General features: G+C 49.8%; 1 protein-coding gene and 1 long non-coding RNA gene across 4 annotated transcripts in view; one reads left to right on the top strand and one right to left on the bottom strand.

The window, feature by feature from the left end:
- The first annotated feature begins 282 nt into the window (after positions 1-282).
- Positions 283-11,862, top strand: LOC138843522 (uncharacterized). The gene is made up of 3 exons (XR_011378332.2): positions 283-528; positions 8,183-8,340; positions 9,285-11,862. It is a non-coding gene; the product is annotated as an uncharacterized LOC138843522 (long non-coding RNA).
- A 3,258-nt stretch (positions 11,863-15,120) lies between these two features.
- Positions 15,121-23,056, bottom strand: part of NFKB1 (nuclear factor kappa B subunit 1) — a 135,098-nt gene continuing 127,162 nt past the window's right edge. For all 3 annotated transcript variants that reach the window (XM_051819545.3, XM_051819546.3, XM_070047832.2), the window contains 5 exons: positions 21,251-21,375; positions 19,654-19,720; positions 19,203-19,375; positions 18,348-18,528; positions 15,121-15,979 (listed from right to left, as the gene is read on the bottom strand). In XM_051819545.3, the coding sequence (XP_051675505.3) occupies positions 15,819-15,979; positions 18,348-18,528; positions 19,203-19,375; positions 19,654-19,720; positions 21,251-21,375 (707 nt within the window). In that variant the 3' untranslated portion in view covers positions 15,121-15,818. The remainder of the gene's footprint in view (positions 15,980-18,347; positions 18,529-19,202; positions 19,376-19,653; positions 19,721-21,250; positions 21,376-23,056) is intronic.

A 23,056-nucleotide genomic window follows, 5' to 3' on the forward strand; every position in this document is an offset into this window, starting at 1 on the left:
TACTCATCATGGCAGGCTCCACGATGAGCTCCACGGAAGTCCTGAGCTGACTTTCCAACCCTACTTCCCAGCGGCTGGAGTCTTGCTGTGCTGTCTGCTGGAGGTTAGGAGAGTGGAGGTGTTCCCTTGACCTCTTGACTAGGAAGGGTTGAAAGTCTCAGTCCGCATGTACTGGTTGGGGGCAGCTGCCATGGGTCCCTGCCAGCTCTGGATTTTACAGTGGAGAGCCTGATACTGAGTTTCAAGATTGGGTCTGGATTTAATTTTTTCTCCCTTTCCCAGACAGGAGACATGTCACTGCACTACTTGGAGCTGGGGGAAGTATAATGTGCCGACTGTTTCCTCCTTGCCTTCTGCAATGCATCTTTTCCTTTGCGTATTATACGAGACCCAACACTTGGCCGCTCACCTGCTTCCCAAGCTTTTGTGAAGGTGGCTTGTGTGTGAGTTGCCGTGTGAAGTGGGGTCTCTGCAGGGAGAGGCCCGCTGGAGTGTCTGACTCAGCCACCATCTCACTCTGCTTTGCTGGTAAGTGCTCGTGGCAAATTGTTTCTGAGAGAGATATCAGAACAGAATAACTTAGGAAGAAAGAGCAGTGGGCATAAATAATACATGCGGACAATAACCTAGGAAAGGAGGGAGATGAACGTTGTAGATGTTACTTCTATGCAAGAATAGGGAGAGCTGAAACATCCTGCCACAGTTCATGGGGGCACTGCAGTCATTTCTACCATTGTTAAAAAAGTTTTTATTTGAGAGGCAGAAAGAGTCAGAACTCCAATCTGCTAGTTCATTCCTTCAGTTCCTGCAATGGCCAGGGCTAGGCCCAGCTGAGTCTGGGAATCCAATCCAGGTCTCCCAGGCCCTAACTACCTAAGCTATCATCTGCTGCCTCCCAGGGGACTATATTAGCAGGAACCTGGAAATAAGCAGCCAGAGCCTGGAATTGAACACAGGCATTCTGAATAGGATGCAGGTCTCTTAATTGGTAGGCCAAATGACTGACCCCCATTTCTACTATAAGAGATGTTCTAGCCACATTTACTGGAATAGAGTCTGAGGTGCTTATTCATGGCTTTGAGTCTCCAAGACTTTTTGTTGTTGTTGTTGTTGTTAGTAGTTGTGCAAATAATAGAGAAGATATGAAGACAAGGGAGAACCCTATGCCATGCTCTTACAAAGCGTGTTCTGGAGAGGGTAGTGTGAAGAGAGGCCAGGTCACGGGATTCTATCTTTCTGTTTCAGAGCAGAGAGAACAATGAAAATGGTAATTTTCTCATTCGCATTCACTGTAACCCTTCTTCTTTCTCTTTTATAGCATCTGATACTCTTTTCTTTCCTATGTGACTTTTCACTGTGAGACGTTTTCAAACCATGGGAAGTCACTTGGAAAGTAAATAGAAAGATTTTGTTCTCCATGGGAATGAAGGTGAACTGGAGTTCAGGAGAAATAGAGATATGTTTTTCTAATCTTCCTAAAGTGACAAAGGCACAAGACAGGAAGGATATTCTCTTGGGTTACCCCTGGCTCTCAGATATGAAACATTCCCCATCTTGGTAAGACTTGGAGAGAGAAACAAGCAGGCATTGTTTGTGTGGGAAATTCAAAGCATTTGAAAATACTCCATTTGCCTTAACTGATTACAGACTTATCAATTGAATTATCACATGAAATTTAAAGGATTGCTCAGAAAAAGCATTTAGTAATACTTCCAAGTAAGTGGAGGGATTCTTTGTTTTATTATATTTATAGTTGATGGACTAGAGATGTAAATCAGATATACAAAACCCTGAAAATCATAGCCCAAACTGGTGTTAACACATTTATATTTTGACCGTAAAGACTACTTAGTTGAAGGATATATGCGTTCTTTATCAAGCATGCATTGTGGGCCACTCTGGACAAGCCCTGTCTGTTCTCTGGGGGTTATAGCAGTGGGGAAGATTGTCAAGCCTCTGTTCCCATGGATCATGCACCATAAATGAGAGAGGTGATCAAGTCAACAAATGAAGTGACAAGCCCTGTGGCACTGACTTGACAGTGATGGGGGAAACAACATTAGATAAAGCCATCATGTTCCACACTTCAGGAAAATTTTGGGGGATGTTTATGATAAAAAATAACAGAAAAATTTTCCATTGAGAAATGAGTCTTTGAAGACCTTCTTTTAGTTAATTCATAAAGAAGAGAAAGCACACGATCAGCTGGTGTGTCTGGCTGGGCTCTGGGTTCATGATCTGTAAGCCGAGCAGAGACTAACCAGCCAAGACGCTTGTGAGGCCTTGAACAGGGACCAAGCAGTGAGTGGATTTTGCTGAGGTCAAGGATAGCATCACTGTTTGGTGTTTTCTAAGTATCTCTCCTGGGGTGGGTGTTTGGCACAGTGGTTAGGGTGTTGCTGGGGCACCTGCATTCTCTATTAGAGTGCCTGGGTTTGAGTCCCTCTTCTGTTCTCAGTTCCAGCTTCCTGCTAAAGTGCATGCTGGGAGGCAGCACTGATGGCTTCTGTACTTGGGTCTCTGTCACCCATATGGGGGTTGATGTTTGAGTTCTAGGTTCTCAGCTTTGGCCTGGCCTAGCCTAGGCTGTTGTGGGCATTTGGAGAGTGAACCAGCCAGAAGGGAGCCGTCTGTTTCTGTCCCTCTCAAATAAATAAATTAGGTTTTTCAATCTTTCTTTATGTTTCTAGACTTGGGTCGCTGAATCCTGCTATGAAATAAAAGTTTGCAGTCATGATGCAGCTTAAACCTGTAACCATAACAAATGTCCTCTCTTCTGTTCTTTTCACATTTTAGTTAACAAAACTACTAATCTTGTGACTTAACCTATGATTCATCTTATGACTTAAAAATATTTGCCTAAGAATTGCAGGACCCAGTGTCTTCTGAACCCCCACAAGTATGTGTTCTTTGAAAGTCATCCTGCTGGCTTGCAAATGGGGGAACAGCATATTTGAGGCCACAGAGTTCACCTTCCTCTGGGAGGCCACTCTGAAAGACCTCGTGTCTGTGTGCACTGACTCTCGTCTCTGGTGTATTGACTGTCCAGCACTGAGCAGCCCAGGCCTCATTTTGGTTCAGTAATAACCCTTTAGGGCAGTCTTAGTTATTAAACAAGATTCATTGAGCGTCCCTCTGATACTGCATCATGCTATGCAGTGAGCAAGTACAGGTGATTGAAATAACACCCACATCACCGCACTCCTGGGAAAGAGGACCTGGTGGGTCCTGGCATTCCTGAGAACGAGCATTCGTCCTTACCTCATGATATATGTGGGAATACCCCTTGTTCTTGCTCACTTCCTGGTGTTTGTCGTGAGTTTTGTAAAATGTACTGGGCCCTGGGAAGCAGTCTGTACGTTACCCGCAATTGGAGCAGATGTTGCTGGTTGACCACCCAACAGCCAGATCCTTCACTCTTCTGCCAATAGAGGCGGCTGTGTCCAACCTCAGGAATTGAATCATAAAGTTGTTATACTAATCCTCATCCTGCTGGCTGGGATTAGTGTAGGGGGAGGCGGGTGACACAATTATGGCAAATGAAACATAGGTTGACATGCATGGGGGGCTTCTTCAGGAAGGTTTCTTGGTCTGACAAGAGAGAAACCCGAGGGAGAATCCTTTGTCGTTGGGTGAGGTTGAGAAACCACTGTTTGAGGACCTGATCCTTGGAGCTACAAGGCTTTTCCATGACCTTGAAGAGACAGCGGTGACCACACAATGATGTCGGAGATGTGGGACTGCTAAACTGACCTTACTGCAACCATCTGACTTTGATCTCCTTATAATATGATTCACTGATCAGGCCATTTATATTTAATGAACTTGTAGTTGGGTATTCTGATTTTACAACCCAAAGCATCCTAATGTGTTCAGCGATTAAAGGTGTGGCTTTAAAATCAGGCGTACTTGTGTTTGAGTCCCAGACCACTCCTCCTAGGCTGCTTGACATTGCATACAAGTTATTGAGTTTTTCTGTGCTTACATTTCGCTAACTTTAAATATGGATAACTATAGTGCCTGTGCCCCCGTAGATTATGAGGACTAAATGAGATGATACACAAATACTGATAACACATTAGCCAAGCAACAAATGGAAGCTTCTAATTAGCATTGCCCTGTGGTAAGCCAGCAAAGTGGGCCCAGATAAGGGAGCAGAACTGAGTGGTGGGTTCAGTTCTGGGTGGCAGGTTCAGTGCTGGGAGCTCCCAGAGGGTGACTCCCAGCCTGTCTGCTCATCCTGCAGGTATCAAGTGGAAAACATTGGTCAGGTCACACACAGGTCATATCTGGAATGCAGAGGATGGCCCACATGGTGTTTCATTTTTGGCACTTTGATTTCAGCATTTGAGTGGTTTCATTTCATACCTGTTACTTGCACCTTTGTAGACAATGCACGCAGAAGCCTCAGGTGGTCGCTGCGTAGAAGCAGCACATCTTGTGAGGAAGTTGCCCAGGTGAGCCATCTCCAGGGGCTGGGGGAGTTTACTGCTGCTGTCCGGTATGCACAACTAGATTTGCCTCGAACCCCTTTCCAGTCACTTCAAAGGAACCCTGATTAGAGGGTGGCAGCAGTGATGCATTAACCTTGGCAGTGTTTTGAGTGAGCCCTAATCGTATATGCTGTCGCCGTAGCTGGGTCGCTGGGACAGACACTCCCTATGGGCCCCCAGGCCTCTGTATCAGCTCAGCCTCCTAGGTTGGGGAAGGGTCCATCTCTGGTTGACTTGCAGAGTTGCAGATGATCCAATTAGGGGTGGGCAGTCATCCAGGGAAGGGTACAGGGCTGTCTGGGTGTCCATGTGGCTGGTCTGGGGCAGGCTGAGAGCTGTGTGCACTATCCCCTGGGCTCTGGGTGAGCTGGAGGTGCCACTGGGGCTCTGAGCACCTGGCCTGTATGCCAGCAGTCCATGTCCACACTGTGGGTCACGTGGTCAGTTCTCGCATGTCCTCGTCAGTGTGAGGCTGGGGTTATGCTCCTGGTGGGGCCACCTCCCCCAGGCTGCCTAACACTTCTGTTGCTGCTGTAGTTCAGTCTGCAGTAGGGGTCTCCATGTCCATGGATGGACCATCCCGTCATAGTGCCTTTATACACTCAAGGAGGCAGATGAGCGTGACCATGACTTTGAGCAGGAAGATAGTAGCTCATGAAGGAGGCAACCACTCCACCTTGAAGCTCAAAATTTCCCAGGTAGCACAGACTTGCTCATGGGAGTCCCTGAAGACCCTTAGCAAAGCTCCCTTCTCAGATGCAGGTGAGGAGACTGCCCACCAGCTGGTGGCTGGGAGGGGCAGTGGAACCTGAGCATAGTCCTTAGGAAGCACCATTGCAGGGCGTCCTGAGCGGTGGCCGCAGCTGAGCGTACCTGCCTGTCCCTGCCAGGGTGGGTGTGGTGCCCTGTCCCTCTCCTCCAATAGTTTTGAAAAGTTGAATTACTGGATAATGTTTGAAAATAGGGAAGATCTCATGTAACACATAGATCTCTCTCTCTCTCTCTGTCATGATATATTTTATAGTCTTTGTTTAGTCTACTAGAAGTCATGCATTCTCATTTTATAATCTAAGTCACCCCCCAGGAAGAAGGCCTGGGCTTTGAGATCAGACATACCCGGGCCTTGGCGAGGACGAGGTGAGCACCTGGGTTTCCTCTCTGTCGAGGATGCCCCATTGTCCATTTCCTTGTTCTTGCAGTGGTGTTGCTAGTGAGGAAGGCTGATGGGGCAGCATTTGCAAGGAAGAGCAGGCAGGACTGTTCCTTGATAATGAGATCTCAAGCTCAAGTCAGGTCATGGGCATGCTTCCTTCCTTATCCACATTTTTGTATTTGAAGTAAAGATTATTTTTTTAAAAAATTTATTCATTTATTTGAGAGGGAAAAAGAAAAAGAGATATCTTGCATCCATTGGTTCACTCCCCAAATGGCTACAACAACCAGGGGTAGGCCAAGCCAAAGGGTGGAGCCAGGAACTCCATACTGGTCTCCTATATGGGCAGAAGGAACCCAAGCACTTGGGTCATCTTCTCCTTTCCTGGGTGCATTAGCAAGGACCTGGATTGGAAATAGAACAGCTGGGGGCCGGCGCTATGGCTCAATAGGCTAATTCTCCGCCTTGCGGTGCTGGCACACCAGGTTCTAGTCCCGGTCGGGGCGTCGGATTCTGTCCTGGTTGCCCCTCTTCCAGGTCAGCTCTCTGCTGTGGCCAGGGAGTGCAGTGGAGGATGGCCCAAGTGCTTGGGCCCTGCACCCCGTGGGAGACCAGGATAAGTACCTGGCTCCTGCCATCAGATCAGTGTGGTGCGCCGGCTGCAGCGGTCATGGAGGGTGAACCAACGGCAAAGGAAGATCTTTCTCTCTCTCTCTCACTATCCACTCTGCCTGTCAAAAAAACAAAAAACAAAAAACAGCTGGGACTTGAACCGGTGATCTTATCAGATGATAAGATGGGGATGTTGGTGTTTCATGTGGCAATTTTTTTTTTTTTTATTTTTGACAGGCAGAGTGGACAGTGAGAGAGAGAGAGACAGAGAGAAAGGTCTTCCTTTGCCATTGGTTCACCCTCCAATGGCCGCCGCGGCCGGCGCGCTGCGGCCGGCGCACGGCGCTGATCCGATGGCAGGAGCCAGGAGCCAGGTACTTACCTGGTCTCCCATGGGGTGCAGGGCCCAAGCACTTGGGCCATCCTCCACTGCACTCCCTGGCCACAGCAGAGGGCTGGCCTGGAAGAGGGGCAACCGGGACAGAATCCGGCGCCCCGACCGGGACTAGAACCCGGTGTGCCGGCGCCGCTAGGCGGAGGATTAGCCTAGTGAGCCGCGGAGCCGGCCTAATGTGGCAATTTAACCCACTGTACCACAATGCCCATCCCTTGAAGTAAAGATTTTTAATTAGTTTATAAACAATTTCCTTTTCTGTAAGATGTAAGATGAAGTTAACAGCAATAACCATCTCCTTCCTAGCTCTGTTGAACATAGTGAAAGTCTATACAATGCCCAGGACAGAATAAACACGCAGCAAATGCTGACATCTGATTCAGATTCCTCAAAGGACAAGGGTGGCTGGGCTGGCGTGATCAGGCCTAGGGGTCTCATGTTCCACTTGCTCAAAGTGAAAGAGCCATTTAGGGCTTCTCTGCTAAGGGAAAATAGTCATCAGACTTTGTGACCTGACTTGAAGGAGAAAAATTCAAGCAGAAAGCCAAAGAAGTTTCTAATTCCTTTTTTTGGTAACGCTTTTTCCAATGTTATCAGAGCAAAACAAAAACAAAAACTCTTGAGTAGCAAAAGTTGTGGCAGCTGTCGGGCAAGTGTGCAGAGTTCTGTCCCTGCCAGCAGAGGCCTCTTGTGCACGGAAGCGAGGCTGGTGGTGGGGAGTGACACCATCCCGGCCAGGGGGCGGCTCCTGGCAGGACTCCCCAGACAGCAGGCAGGGAGCGGAGTCTAAGGAGGAGCTCCTAGGGCTGTCCCCCCGCCCTCCTTACTGTCTGGACTTCAGGGAGCTGGGGGGCAGGGCACGGATCTGGAACTACCCTAAAGCAGCAAAGAAAGAGAAGGGGAGAAGTGGAGGGAGAGAGGTGGAAGAGAAAAAAGAAAGGGAAAGGAAGAAACAGCAGAATGCAAAGAAAGCGTTGAGAGAAAAACAAGTGTTGAAAGCAGAAGAGAAAGGGAGGGAGAGGGGAAGGGAAGAAGGAGAACCAAGGAGCCTGAAGAGCAGGACCAGTCCCTGTGCTCCAGGCCAGCAAATGCTGGGCTCCATCAGGGCTGCACCAGAGTTCTCATCCACCGAGCAACTTCGCGCTCTGCCTTTTGGTTTCTTTCGTTTCCACCCATTGTTGCTACCATGGCAAAAGGGTGGCATCTGAATGGTTTTTAATTCAAATTCAATTATTAGGAATCTATGAGACCTTGGCATAAAGCCTCCAGAATGGTTGATGGGTGGGGAAGAAGTCAGACAAGCTATTAATAGGCACAGTAGCAAAGCAATCAGGACAAGACTGAAACTGGGCCTTGTGGTGTGATCTGTGGACAGGAGTGACCCCTTGGTGGGGAAGAGGAAGCGATGGCAGAGTCTCCCTCCCAGCAGGCAAGGCCCCTCCATCTAAGGGGGAGGGCATGCCATCCTGTGGGTGACTCACTGCCCATGGATTCTTTGAAGCCTTAACCTTGAGTGCCTTTGCCTTTCAGAACCAGAAATGAGCCCTGGCCCCCATGCCGTGTGCATATGGTGCTGAGCGTTCAAGATGTGCATTTGGCCGGGCAGTAAGGAAGGCAGGGCCAAACGGCAGCTTTGACCTTCCCACAGCAAAACTGGGAGGGGGAAGAATGCAATGGACTGCCTTCGCGTGAGTGGATCCGCGCTGTTCCCCTGTCGTGGGCGGCTCTGGTTACCCCTGCTACCGTGGTTCCAGGCTCCCAGTGATGGGAGAGGGGCAGGGGTCGTGCTCCCTCAGGAGAGAGAAATGGGCCTTCCTGGCGGCCCTGCTGCCTCACGGGGAGACGCGAGTCTTGGTCCCTCTCGTCTGTCGGCCTGGCTGAGCTTCCTGTGCGTTCGCATGGGCGCCCGGGGAGAGCCCTTTGGAGCCCTGGCTTGAGCTGCTGAGGGGAAAGGGATAGGCAGAATGAAACGGCAGAGCTAGGTAGGGTTTCGGGAGAAATTTCTGGAGTGGGCTGGAGGGAGAATGGGTAGGAGGAGACAAAGCAGCAGGCATTCGTGGGGCCCCTCCCTGGGTCTGTTCGGGGGAATGCCTAACACTGTGGGTTCTCAGAGCAGGTCTGCTTGTTAGTGGGCCACTGGCTGCCTGCTCTTGGCCAGCCAGGGGTAATACCGTGGGTGCCCCGCGTGGAGAGCGTCTCGTTCTCTCTCCGGGCTGCATGTGGGTGCCCCGACCTCAGGGGCAGCCTTGTGCTCTGTGCTCTGTGATTGGCTGCAGAGCAAGGCCCGAGACCCGGGACCTCCAGGCACGGGCACCTCTCTCCTGTGGAAAACAGTCAGATGCAACCCCCGCCCTGTTTACCTGTCTGTCTATTTTGTGAGAAAACATTCAAAAATGGTTTATAAGTGACAGTGTTCACGTTTACGGGTTTCTCTTTGTGTGGATTCAGTTTTGGCAAAGCAGTTTTTGTTTTTGCAAAATTATCAAAAGTGTATATGAAAAACGTAGGGAACACTGGCATCTGAACTAGGTGACAAACAGGTGTGCTGTAGAAGACACACATTCGCGGCTTGAAATTGTTCATTCAAATTTTTGAGGCAAAAAATAACTTGGGCTGTGTACTACTGCCTTAGGAACAGGAAGGGGAACTGCTGACTGGTTTTGAAATGAAGAAAGTATCTATCCCTGCCTCCCGGGAGCTGACCTGCTAGCCCGTTGTCTGGTACCCATCAACAACGAACACCCTTCCCCGGAACCCGGTGTGTCGTGAGGTTCCGGGAGGTGGCGTCTCCCCGTCCTCAGCATCAGCTCTGCTTCCTAGAAGCCCGGGAGGAGGCCCGGGAGGAGGCCTGCTATGCTGTGGGCCTGAAGAGGATGTTATTTCCCCAAGGGCCAACGTGTGCTGCTTTTCTCTCCGTCTGAGAAGATGGGAGTGAAGGTCCTGCCGATTCTCTGTAGACCACAACAGAAAGGAACTTGCTTGCCCCCTTCTGTTGCGTGGGATCCCCAAGGGCCATAGCATCTTGAAGACAGACAACGTTGGCCTCTCCCAGCTCAAGGTCTCTGTGCAGCACTGAAGGCGCTGTAGGGCATGAGTCCTCATGAGTGGTGCAAAGGCAACAAGACGGCTGCTGGAGCTGTCCCACCTTCCTCGGAGCCTTGACCATCACTGAAGGTTGCCTTCACAGAAATGGTGACTTTCTCTTTATGCATCCTCCATTTTTAAAAAAGATTTATTTTATTCGAAAAGGAGAGAGAGAGAGAGAATGAACAAACAGCCGAGCTGTGCGGATCCGAAGCCAGAAGCCAGGAGCTTCTTCAGGTCTCCCAAGTGGGAGCAGAGGCCCAAGGACTTGGGCCATCTTGTACTGCTTTCCCAGGCCATAGCAGAGAGCTGGATCAGAAGTGGAGCAGCCGTAAATTGAACTGGAGCCCATATGGGATGCTGGCACTGCAGGTGGTGGCTTTACCTGCTACATCACAGCACCGGGCCTGCATCTTCCATTCTTAATCCTGGGAGATGATTTTGCCTTTGGCAATGGCCATTTATGATGTTGTAGATGACTTTGAGGGCAAAGATCTGAACTAGAAAGAGGTTTAAGGTTTTTCCTTTCTAAGGGAAGGAGTTGTGATCTCTGTCAGAGAGTCTGACTGTCACCAGAATCACAGTCCTCTTGTTACTGGGAGCAAAAGTAGAACATACCTAACTCTCTCCCCTGCTCTTAATGTGGCCATGGGACCAAAATTTTTCTCCAGCTCAATGTGAGAGCAAGTAATGCATTCCAACTCCCACACCCGCTCCTCTCAGCTCTGCCCCTTTTGGCCGACTGGGACCACCGACTCCAGCAAGACCGTGGGAGGCAAATGTTGGAGGAAGAGTGAATGGTGGTCTGCCTGGAACCATGCATAGGCTATGTGGAAGTGGCCCCCCTCCCTACCCCTGACCCTGCTGCAAGTGCAGTTTGTTAAACTGCTTTGATGGAGTCGGGAGATCCTGCAGTTCTTGCTTTATCCATGCCTCAGTTTCCTTATCTAAAAGAAGATTTGCCTCACGGGGTTTTGAAAAAATGTGATACTGGATTTGTGGATGATGGCCTGGATGGCATGCAAGAGACACCAAGAAATCGTGAGTGAATATTTACTTTGCAGTGGGCATCAAGCTGCCACTTGAGACACTCACATTCCATACTGGAGTGGCCAGGATCAGAGTCCAGCTCTGCTCCCCACTCCAGCTTCCTGCTAAAGTACATCCTGGAAGGTGGCCAGTGAAGGCTCACGTAGTTGGGTCCCTGTTACTCATGTGGGAGACCTAGACTAAGTTCCAGGCTCCTGACTTTGGCCTGACCCAGTGCTGGCTGTGAGGACATTTGGGGAGCAAACCAGTGGATGGGAGAGCTCTTTCTGTCTGCCTGTGGCTCTGTCTCTCTGCCTTACAAATACATTTAAAAATTTTTTTTTTTAAATAATGCGGGCTGGCATTGTGGTGTAGTAGGCAGAGCTACTATCTGTGTCACTGGCATCCCATGCAGGTGCCAGTTCATGTCCCGACTGTTCCACTTCGGATCCAGCTCCCTGCTAATGGCTTGGGAAAAGCAGAAGATGGCTCAATTATCTGGACCCCTACCACCCAAATGGGAGAGGTGGATGAGGCTCCCGGCTCCTGACTTCGGACTGGCCCAGCCCCAGCTGCTGTGACCTGGGGAGAGAAGCTGCAGATGAAAGCATTCTTGATCTCTTCTCTGCCTTTCCCTCATTTTAACTCTTTCAAAACAAATAAGTAAATCTTAAACAAATTTTAAAGTGAATACATATCTTCATGCCTTCGAAGTGGTGACATTTCAATGAACTTGCCATAGTGAGGAGAGCACCAACATGGAGAAGCTAGTTGAAGGAAGTGAGGGGCTGCTCAGTCCCTCCTCATCTCATCCTGAGAGGTCTGGACCACTTGTGGAAGCATTCACTCGCCCTGGTAAAGGAAGGGGGCTGTTGGGGACATCGTGGAATCCATAATGGAATGACATTCGTCTCCAGGCCCTCCTCAGTGCCTCCCCCAAGCCCAGAGCCAAACAGTGAACCTAGGACACGATGGACAAGAACCTGTCAACTCTAGGATTTATCTTTTCAGGAAGGAGCCGGCACAGTGAGGGCAGTGGGCAGGAGCTGTTCTCACGTCGTGGGTTGTTTGAACAAAAACTCACATGATTTGTCTAGGTAAGTGATCTTTAAGATCTTATTCAACTCGAAATTCTGTGCTCTTGAAGAAAAAGCAGAATTTTAGTTTCACCTGTGCCTCCCCACATGCATTACCTGGGGAAGTACAAGTCAGAAAGATACCGCCCGTCCCCTCTCCCAAAGCATGCAACAGGGAGCACAGGCAGTGACCTTCGGTCCATTGAGAAGTCACAGGCATGGGCACCTGCTGGGGAGGGGGTGTCAGGTCATCTTAACCAAGTGAATTGTCCTGCTGGTGGTACTGTGGGGTCACCGTCCATTTTTGGCTGGGCCTTGTGACTGCATCATCTTTGTACAGACCTGATGTGGGTTTTCTTTCTCTTTTAAACAGCACATCTTTTCTTCAGAGGACTTCAGACATCATCAAAGAATAGCCTTTAGGTTCAGATGGACCCAGATCTGAATCCTTGCTGTCTATTGGGGTTAAATACACACCTCATAGGGATGTCGTGGGAATTGGCAGAAGAAAATCATTAATTCAGAGGGGCTCAAATCCCACAGGTGCCTTCCCTTCCTCCAGCTCCTACGAAAACGTGCCTGGTCCAGTTTCCGGGGCTGCCCTGTCTGGCGGGCAGCTGGCCTGTCTGCGCCACCTACAGCTTCCGTAGGGGACTGGCTGGGAAACTGAGCACCAGCAGGGCTTCCTTCTGTGGAAAAAGAAAGACCGCTGATCCTGAAAAAGCCTCCGTTATGCCTGCAGGGTACAGAAACCTCACAAGAGGACCCAAGTTCTGAGGAAGCTATTTTTAAATGGCCTCTGGCAGGGAGGCAGGCTTTCTGGGCAGGTTTATTTCAGGCCCATTGTAGCTCCCCACCTGGCATTCCCCGTGGTATTTATCCCCATCTGCTGGTACGGAACAAGACACGTTTTCCGCAGAGAGGCCGGCAGCCCTGGGTTCTAGCACCAGGCGGAGGTGCAGGGCAGCCCAGAGATCTGGGAGCGGGGAAGACCAAGTTTCTGGAACAGAAGTGGGACTCCTTATTAAAGAAGGGGGCTGCTGCTTTGTAACTCCACAGAGTAGCTGGGTTCTTCAGGCCAGCTTCTTTTTATGGGAACATGTGGTATGGGAACTGTCTGGTCCGAGACTGGAGAGTGGTAAATGATCCACTCCACTTCTAGGGCTCAGAACAGCGACCATTATCCAATTTGCTCACCAATCTGCCATTTGGGCAGGGCTCGGCAGAACAGCTTGTGTCTATTCTGAGTGGCATCAGCTGAGGCAGCCTGAAGGCCAGACAAGGTGACTGAGTTGCTGGAGGCTGGAACTGTCTGCTACACATCAGCAGTCGGTGCTGCTATTGGCCGAGACTCAGCCAGGGCTTTGGCTGAAAACCTACCTTGGCTCTGGGGTGTGGCCACCGGGCTCCCTCACTGCATGGTAACTGGGTTCCAGAGGAAGCCAGCACGAGTGTATGACCTGTCACTTACCATCTCTTCTGTCTTTGTCCCAGGCTCACCTGCAGGAACCTGGGCCCCTGCTCCCCTTGGGTGGAATGACAGCTGTGAGAGGACGCCCTTGTGAACCACCCCACAATAAATTATCTGTCAGAGACAGAACTGGTAGAGGAGTAGAGCCACAGGCTGCTTGTCTGCCAATCAATGAATGTTAGAGTTGTCTGGAATTTTTTTTTAACTTTATAGTTAAGAGTTTTCAAAAACGAGAAATACAGGGGTGAGAGTAGAGAAATGGCAATGTGTTAGGAAACAGGAGAATTTCCTTGGAAAATGGATTCCATTTATTTGGGACACGCTATAAGATGAAGAACTTAAAACAGTTTTTACAGCAGAGAATAAGGTCTGCTTGGAAAGACTTTCCCTACTTCAAGATTATTACTCATTCATGTTTTCTTAAGTTTTTATGGTTTAATTTTAAATACATCTAGAAATTAATATTTTCCTCACTGATATTAAATTTTATCATATACTAAATTCCTATATATTTTTGGGTCTCCTTGTAGCTTCAATTATTTTTTTTTAAAGATTTATTTATTTGAAAGAGTTAGAGAGGTAGAGACAGAGAGGTCTTCCAGCCGCTGGTTCACACCCCAGATGGCCGCAACAGCCAGAGCTGTGCCAATCTGAAGCCAGGAGCCTTTTCTGGGTCTCCCACGTGGGTGCAGGGGCCCAAGGGCTCGGGCCATCTTCTACTGCTATCCCAGGCCATAGCAGAGAGCTGGATCAGAAGAGGAGCAGCAGGGACTTGAAGGCGCCCATATGGGATGCCGGCGCTTCAGGCCAGGGCTTTAACCCGCTGCGTCACAGTGCCAGCTCCGCTTCAATTATTTTTATCACTCTTTTTACCCTACGTGAGCTTTAGAGTGGGACAGAGGAGGGCGTAAACCCAGAGGCAGCTCACCGATGGCCAACTTGACCTCTTCAGCCTCAGTTACCTTCTCTATAACATGGGGGTAATTCCATATACCTCACTGGGTGATTTTTAAGAATAAATGACAACATTTTGAGTGAAACTGCTGAGCCAGCACAGATCAGCTGGGTTCTCTGAGAAGCACTCCTCACTGGAGATTAGTGTGCACGGTGTTATTCGGGAGTACACTGGAGATCACCAACTATGGGAAGGTGGCAGCAGAAGCAGGGCTGTGATGAGAGAGACTCTGAGTTCTGTGTAGGCCGGAGCTCTGGAGCTCCAGGAGCCCTGCAGCACTGTCCCACATTGGATAGGCTTCGATACACCTGCACTGAGCCCTCGTTGCATGGGGCCACCATGGAAATGGGCGGGGCCGAGGGCAGGTAGCTCTCAGCAATGGAGGAATTCTGGAAGGAGCCCCAGCGGCAGACCAGCAAATCCTTGTTAGAGTGGGAACTTGGTTAACCAGTGCAGTGTTCACCAGAGCACCTCATCCGAAACCGTTTCTTTTCTCTTTTTCCACCTCTGAGTGAAGAGGGTTTAGCAAAGCTTCTTGCTTGTCCAGGGCCTTCTAGTACACTGGAATTTCAGAAGATGTGTGGCAGAGGCAAAGGAGAAGACGGTGAAGAGGTCTGGTGTTGTGAGAGATGACACGGTCTACATGAGATGGGCCAGGCTGGGATTTGACAACCGAAGGCTTGCATCTTAGCTTAAAACATTTGTCTTTTGGTAAATGTTTTGTTCATTGCTAGATAAAAAAAAATGACTCAAAAGGGGAATCGGAATATAATAATCAGGCTATGGAGTGATCCCATGATTACAAGGAATCATCTTAGGAAAGTACTGGCAGAGATCAAACAAGGTGAGATCATCAATTTGCTTTTCCTTTTATTATAAAAGTAAAATAAAAAATAGCATTTATAAATCCAACATTTTTTTCTTTAAAGTATTTGATCTAAAAAACATATTTACAATAGCAAAATGCAGAAAATGGTGGAGAAATTTTCAGCAATGATTGTAACTGTGTTTAAATATCGATAAGTACATGTTGTTTTCAAATCACGGAGATAACCACGTTAGAAAAAGCAATGTTTTTTTTTGTTTTGTTTTTTTTATTGCACACCAAGTGACTCTCCTTATAGAATATCCCTTTTCTTCACCCTTAATCTGAACGCACAAATGTGCCACGGACGGCCAGCAGGAACACTGGGTGGGACAGTGACAGCTCTAAATGACAGTGGGAACGCAGCAGAGGGACAGCAGCAACGACAACAGGAAGCAGCCGTAATCCAGGAGCAGCTTTGAAAGCTCAAGAAGCTACCTCCCCCCCAACGACGCGTCAGCGCAGCCGAGTGCTGTGATCGCTACACTACCTGCAAGGGAGCCAAACTAAAATTCATTACGAACCAAGAAAGGCAGTCCAGCCAGGGGCCTGGAATTAAATCGACAATGATTCAGGTAGGCCGGTCCTCCTCCAAGCACCTTGGGACGCACTTTACCTTCCTTCCGGTGGGCAATACAGTGGAATTCAGGGCTTTGGTTTACACGCTGTGGGACACTGCCGGGAGGCTAGATTTTGCCTTCGATAGGTCCTTCTTGCCCGTACTCGTGGGGCATTTTGTGAAGAGTTAGCATCGAGCCGCTGCTGGGGAGGGACTCCGTGAAGCTGAGTCTGCGGAATGACGTCTCCACGCCGCTGTCACAGACGCTGTCGCTGTCTGGCAGCTCATCTGTGGGGAGAAAGCACAGACTGACGGGGGGCACAGCCTCTTCTCTCACAGCCTTACCGTCCAGCTGGGTTGTGAGCTGGCCTCTAAGAGGCCCAGGGACGACTCATCTGCTGGCTTCCAGCAGTCGGTGTGTCCCACCTACACGGCCTGCTCACTGCCGCCGGTCCCGGTGGTGTGTGTGTGGGGGGGTGGCAGATGCCGTCTCACGTAAAACCTGCAGCCGCGAGTGCCAGCCGAATGTTTTCACATCTTTCTCTTGCAATCTAGCCTGTGTTTACCAGAATCCTTTCTGAATTCTCTTGACTCAAAATGCACCTGCTTTCTTAGAAATCAGATGTATTTTTCCAACCACTGTATCACCTATTTTATACTTGGGGAAACTGCTGAACCTAGGCAAAATAAATGAACAAAGTAGCAGCTAAAAATGAAAAATCTGTGAGCTGCTTAGGCTTTTCAACAGTATATACTGTCTCAAAACAGTTTTGGTGGCAAAAAAAAAGGGCATTTTGATGAAAATGAGTCCATTCTGGAAAACTAGGTTGAGTTCTCCTTTCTGAGAAGTGCTCTAAGGGATGTGACCAATGAAAATAATAGATATTAGAATACTAGGGCTTCAATGGCAGCTGATGACTATTGTGTTGGTATTAATTTATCCAATCAACCAGACTTTATTTGATCTATGTTCTGGGAACTTATTTTAAAACTAACTGCAAATTAAGGGATTAATTCTTATTTTTTTCTTTGAATTTTTCTGTAGAAGGGGCACTGGGTCATAAGGCAGGAGATCTGGGTGGTTCTCCTAGTGGGCACAAGGACATCCGTCCTTAGTCCCCTAGGCAAGACCCCCTCGCAGGGCAACACTGCTGGCCAGCAGGAACCACCCAGGTGAGGCGCTTTCCGGGAAGCGGGAGAGAAGGGCTCTAGGCCCTAGGGAGCAGAGAGAAGGCCTCGGTGGAAGGGGAGGAGGGAAGAGCTTGTCAGTGCAGCTGGAAAGAGTAAACGGCTCAAGCAGGGACAGTGTTTCTCCACCTTAAACGTGTGCTTGGTGAGGATTCGCTGAGTGGATGAATGGAGAGGAGACAACAGGAGAAACAGATCTCACTGATTTCACACGTGGACGGCATCACCTGTTGTGGATGGGAGGTGGACAGAGAGGAAGCAAAGGGACTGACTGGGAGCTGTCTCGGGGATCTAGGCAAGACGTGAGTGGACTGGACTGGGAGCGGTGCTGATGGTTACTTCTCAGATTTGTGTCTCCCTCCTGGTCGGATGGCAGTGCTTCTAACACACGTGGCCACCCAGGGTTCTGTGCAGAGCAGTAGGGAGGGCTGTGGAGAGGCCAGGAGTGGAGGACCGGGGACTCTCCCTGGGGGAGCAGGGAGTGGTTGCCTGGGACACACGCACGTTGAGGGGATGAGAGGGACGGCGACGTGGAGGCTGCTGGTCAGTGACAAGGGCAGGGCCAGTGGAGACCTGTGCTGGTGCCTCGACAGCAGGGGGTCAAGGAAAGGACAGAGGTGAAGAGGTGGGAAAGGCTCTATGAAATTCTTCTGTGTAGGGGAACTGAGTGATTGGCCTGTTGATAAAGGGGATGTGGTTCAGGGCCATGGCTGCTCTCCGTTTGTAAAGCTGAGAACATTACAGCCTGCTTGAGAGGGGAGGTGGGAGGCAGGGAGGAACTGTGACCACAGGAGGAGGGCAAGAGTGACAGGAGCAAGGGGAGGGGCTGCTCCTCGCTGGGCCCCGGTGGGCTGGTGGACTTGACGGTGAAAGGGTAACGGAGTACTAAGTGCTCCTATGTTTTTAACAAATATACAGGGTAAGGAGAGGCAAGAGGTGCCGGGATTTTAGAAAGAGAGAGCATGAAATGGTTTCCTAGTGACTGGGAGACTGTGGAGAAATGCAAGAGCATAGGGTTGTGTTGTGAGCACATGCCCCATAGTTATGGGTTTTTGGGTAGCAGACAAGGTCAGTGTCCGAGCACAGGAGAGGAACTGAGGGCTGTGTGGGGACAAAGCCGCAGTTACAGCCTAGGGCTGGTTCTGGTCTACAGACCAGGCGCCGTGTGTCTTCTCTGTATCTTGTTAAGGAGTGAGAGAAATGACATGAACTGCAGCCACTCACATCGCGCTGTCCCCAGTATTTACTGGAGATGGCAGTAGCTCTTGTATATGAATGGGGGTCCCTGGGAGCTGTGCTTTAACCTGGATAGGGTAGAGTCAGACCAGGGCACACAGACACGTGCCCAGGGAAATACACTCAGGAGATGAAAGGAGGCGGCCCCTGCCCTGCCACATCCCCAGGAGGACCGAAGACACCAGCCTGGGGAGCAGGGAGCGACCACCTTGGCTTTGTCTGTGTTCTTTACCTAGCTGCTGCCTTGTGGAAGACGGCGACAGAGGCAGCGAGTGCGCCTGGGAGGTGGCTTTCACGGGACTCGTGGCTGCGGTTCCCGCGCTGCCGAAGTCCGCCTGGATCACTTCGATGGCTTCGGTGTAGCCCATCTGTCTCAAGGCCTCCACCAGCTCTCGGACTGTCCCACCAGAGACCTGTGGGAAAGACATGGGGATGGGGCTCTGTGCAGGCTGTGAACAGCGCCACCCTAATCCTGCCCTCTTCTATGTGCTCCCCTCCTGCACTCAGAGAGAAGGCTGACTAAGAAAACAGTCTCTTAATCACGTTTCCTGTCTCAGCTCAAAGGCCACTCAGGAAATCCCAGAGAAGTGGCTGATGGTGAGTGCAGAGAGAGAGAGGGAGAGAAAGTGCTGAGGCAGTGAAACTCCACCTAGAGTGAGGTCTGCTGAAGCCAACAAGGACGCTTTCAGCAGAAAACGATTTCAGCCCGTGTTCTTCTATCTTCTATTTACAGAAAGGGAAGCATCACCGGGAATGACTGCACTGGAAGTCATCTCACAGAATGCTGGGTCCACCTGCTGACGTGTGAGCAAGGCACGTTCTCAGGGCCGGGAAGCTACGTGTGTTCATGCCGGCCTATTGTGCTTGCTCCGGATCATGGTGCTGGGACCATCCTGACCCTGCAGGTAGCACCTTCACGGGAAGTCTCCAGGCATCTGAAAATCCCTTCTCAGGAAGGGGGGCTTCCGCCCTGGGTAAGAACTGGTTTTTCTTCCTCAGACTCCAGGGACGGGGTAAGGGATGATGGCCTGGCTGGTGATGTTACAGAATAAAGCCCAATAGTTAAGTACCTGAGGTTGTCCATTACCTCGTAATTGTCCATAAGAGTTTTAGAAGGAGCAGGACTCAGCCGGAAGGCATTGTTAAGTATCCCCAGGCCTAATTTCTGTGCCAGAGTAGCCCAGTTTTTGTCTGGATCGGGAATTTCTAGCAATTTGTAGAGCTGCAGCTTTGCGTCTTCAGTCAGCTGTCTCATGTCTCCTGAAGGAAATGAAGAACAACAGGATTGTCCTAACCCACCAGAGCCACCCTGGAGGGCCTGCTCGCCGCCATGTTGTCTGCCTCCCTACTCCCAGTGGAAGCAGCCAAGCTACTGGCCTTGGCAGTCAGCAGAAGCCCGGCTGACTAGCACAGTATACATTTCAGGAGAGGAAAACTGGATGTAACTCCAGGACCCAGTGATTCTGGAACAAGAACTGTGTCTTCCACAGCACACCCTTGGCATGCTGGCTTCGAGAATCTGGCTGTCCTGCACCCACCTTGTGCCATTAACTCATCAGATGTGAACTCTGGCTCATACGGTTTTCCATTTAATATGTCAAACACCTGTGGGGAGAAAAACACAGCAAACATTATGCACTGCATGGACCACTAGGGAAACCTGTCTGTTGACAGTAAAGAGCTCAGTATGTCCTCCTCACTAGAGGAGGCAGGGATGGGGAGAGAAGTGAGAACTTGCCTGCAGGTGTACCTGTGCTCTTTGCGGGGAGTACAGCTTCAGGGGCCCTAGAGGCCAGGAGGCTGTTCCACTTTCCGAGGTGGGGAGCAGTACCCAACTTGGCCTGCGGACTCTGAGCGGTGACCTTTCTGAGGGACTAGGGCCAAGAGACCCAGGGCTCAAGCCGAGCTTACTCGGCTGTGACACCATGACCCCTTGCTACTTCCTCCCGAGAAGGCTAAAGAGCATGGAGTGGGCCGGCGCCGCGGCTCACTGGGCTAATCCTCTGCCTTGCGGCGCCGGCACACCGGGTTCTAGTCCCGGTTGGGGCACCGGATTCTGTCCCGGTTGCCCCTCTTCCAGGCCAGCTCTCTGCTGTGGCCAGGAAGTGCAGTGGAGGATGGCCCAAGTGCTTGGGCCCTGCACCCCATGGGAGACCAGGATAAGCACCTGGCTCCTGCCCTTGGATCAGCGCGGTACGCCGGCCGCGGCGGCCACTGGAGGGTGAACCAGCGGCAAAAGGAAGACCTTTCTCTCTGTCTCTCTCTCTCACTGTCCACTCTGCCTGTCAAAATAAAAAAAAAAAAAAAAAAGCATGGAGTGGATAGGCCTGTGCAAACCAAGCAGTCTGTACACTCACAAGGCCTGGTGCCAGCCTCGGGCACCACTGGCATTAGCACTGGGGGTCCAGAAACATCCTAGGCTAAAAGGAAAATTCTGCTGTGGCGGCCGCTCGGGTGTTCTCTGCAGCCACTCTCTGGCCGCTGGCCTGTCAAGGCCTTCCGGGAAAGGAGTGCTGGCTGTGTGCTCTCCAGCAGTGCCACGCAGCTCTACACAGACGGCTTCTGGGAGACAGGTGAGCAGTTCTGACGTGTGGAGCAGTGTGGGCCCTCACGCGCCCCTCTGCTGCAGTGGGGATCTGCATGGGGCCCACTCCTCCCCGGCTGTCCGTCCTGGGCTCAAAGGCCTAGGAAGCACTTCCCCTTCAGATCTCAGCACAGGGGCGGTTTGAGGAAGGCTTTAAGTCTGCTTACTCTGTTCACATTTACTGAAATCCTCAGAAGAATTCCCAGTTTATTTTTATGTCCAGAAATCACCTACCTAAGCTGAAAACAAACTGTCACGTTCACCCTAGCTTCAGAGAATGCGACAGGGTAATTCTTAGGTGGATTTTGTGTTTTCTCGTTCCCGACCCTCCCTCCCATCTCAGCACACACATTCACATTCAGCATTCGGCTGACCTGGATCTTTCATGGATAGGGTTTTCAAGAGCAATATGGCTCTTGACAAGCAGACTTTCTTAACAATGAAAGACATGTTCCTTGGGGAATGAAGTCCCAGGAAGACCATCTGTTCTTCCACTCCTGAAGCTCTGGCTTCCTCAGGAGCCACCATCAGGCAGACAGCACAGCACTCACCTGCCAGCTGGCGGCCATATCCAGAGGAGTGGTTCCAGGCACAACTCCTTCATCCTCTCCAGCCGTCTCCCAAGAGTCGTCCAAGTCGTAGAGAGGCTCAAAGTTCTCCACCAGGGGGTCTGCTCCTGTGAAGACGCATTACACAGCAGTAGGTAAACCCAGGTCTTGCCAACTTCAGCTGCTTGCAGGGGTCAGATTTCCAAAGGCAAAGCACGGTAGCTGCTACAGGCAATTACCTGGTTAATTTTTAATGCATAAAGTATTCCACTGAAGTTCTTTTTAAATTTTAATTTACTTTGACTACAAAGGTGTCTCATGACACCCTATATAGCAAAGGATACCATGGAAAACACAAGACTTTGAATACTCTTCCACATTTAACCACTGGGCATTTTCCAACTGAACGGCACATCCTTGATCTGAGCCTAATGGACAGCAGTTGACGGGGATGGCGGTGCACCCTCAGGACTGAAGTCTTAACTGTTCGAACTTATGCTTGCCAGGGCACATTTTTCAGCCTCTACTCTCACTCAAACAAAAGATCTAAGACGCTTCAGGTTTTATGACAGCATGGTCAATTTTATTCCTGTGTACAGCACTGGCAGAGCTCTGATCTTGAAACAAAAAGCACCAAGAAAACCTCCTGCTAGGGTGTGTAGTAACTGAAAATTTTGGGGCTAATGAATCTTGGGAAATCTAGTCTGTTCTTTAGCTTCTGGCAAGAAATCACCCAAAATAACTCAAAGGTTAGAGCAAGAGTTACTTTTCAAAGGCAGACAGTATTTTTATGAGAACATGTTTCGTTTGATGTCTAATGAACAGTAGTAGGCTCAGCATACTGTGTCGGGAGAGGGAGCCTGTTTGTATTTTGCTGGGAGATTATCTGATTGGGACTAACTTCAGTAGTAAGAGAGGGCCTAATGAGGGCCTGATGAGAGTCACTGAACGATATGCCTGCTATTTCTCGATGTCATTCTCCCAGTCCTGACCATGAAAGGAATGGAGAAACAAAGATAAACAGTTTAAAAGGCTGAGAAACAGAGGAGCTGAGCCGTGTCTGTTCCTGATGCGACCTTCGTCATGACTTTGAGCTCAGAACTAGGCTTTTAGCTGAGTGTATTTTCATCAGAAGAACTGCTACTTGCTACTCCTTTAATAGGAGTCTGAGTATGCAAGAGAGGGCAGTGTTGAAGGCAAGATAACTCTACTTGTTTGAAGGCATTTCTTAATCATAATCAGTGGCTTCTAAAATTATTCATGAACATGCTGCAAAGTCTCTTACTCAAGAAAAAGTTCAACTTGACAAAGGAAAAGGCTGGTGCTTATCTGGGATATGATCTTACATGTCAGAAAATTGTGTGCTTCCAAAGAAATGGTTCCTATACCTTCAAGATGGTACTTTAACCTGCTCTGTTTCCTTGAAGTAATTTAACACCCTCTAAAAATTTTTAATAACCCCTGAGGTTATGTTAGGGCAGCTTGAAGTACAGATTTCAATATTGTTTAAGGTTCTAAATGTGGAGTCCAAGATGACTGGGAATAATGTCTATACTTCACAGCACAAGAGGATGCACTAGAATAACCCAGGAACGAAGCAGGGAGAGGAACAGAGGAGAGAAGATGAAATCTGGAAATTCAGACTGCGGAAGCATGACTTACACTCTGCCACGCATTGGGACAAAGGGCATGAGACCCGGCCAGCCATGCTGGTCTTGTCTCCTTGGCTGTTAAGATGGGCATCACTGCAAAGGTTACTGTGGATTAACCGAGCAAATGCCTGGCCCACAATAAGGTCCACAAACAGCA

The sequence above is a fragment of the Oryctolagus cuniculus genome, chromosome 8 (assembly GCF_051225735.1).
Source record: "Oryctolagus cuniculus isolate XC-2025 breed Fujian yellow rabbit chromosome 8, ASM5122573v1, whole genome shotgun sequence".
NCBI classification, from domain to species: Eukaryota; Metazoa; Chordata; class Mammalia; order Lagomorpha; family Leporidae; genus Oryctolagus; species Oryctolagus cuniculus.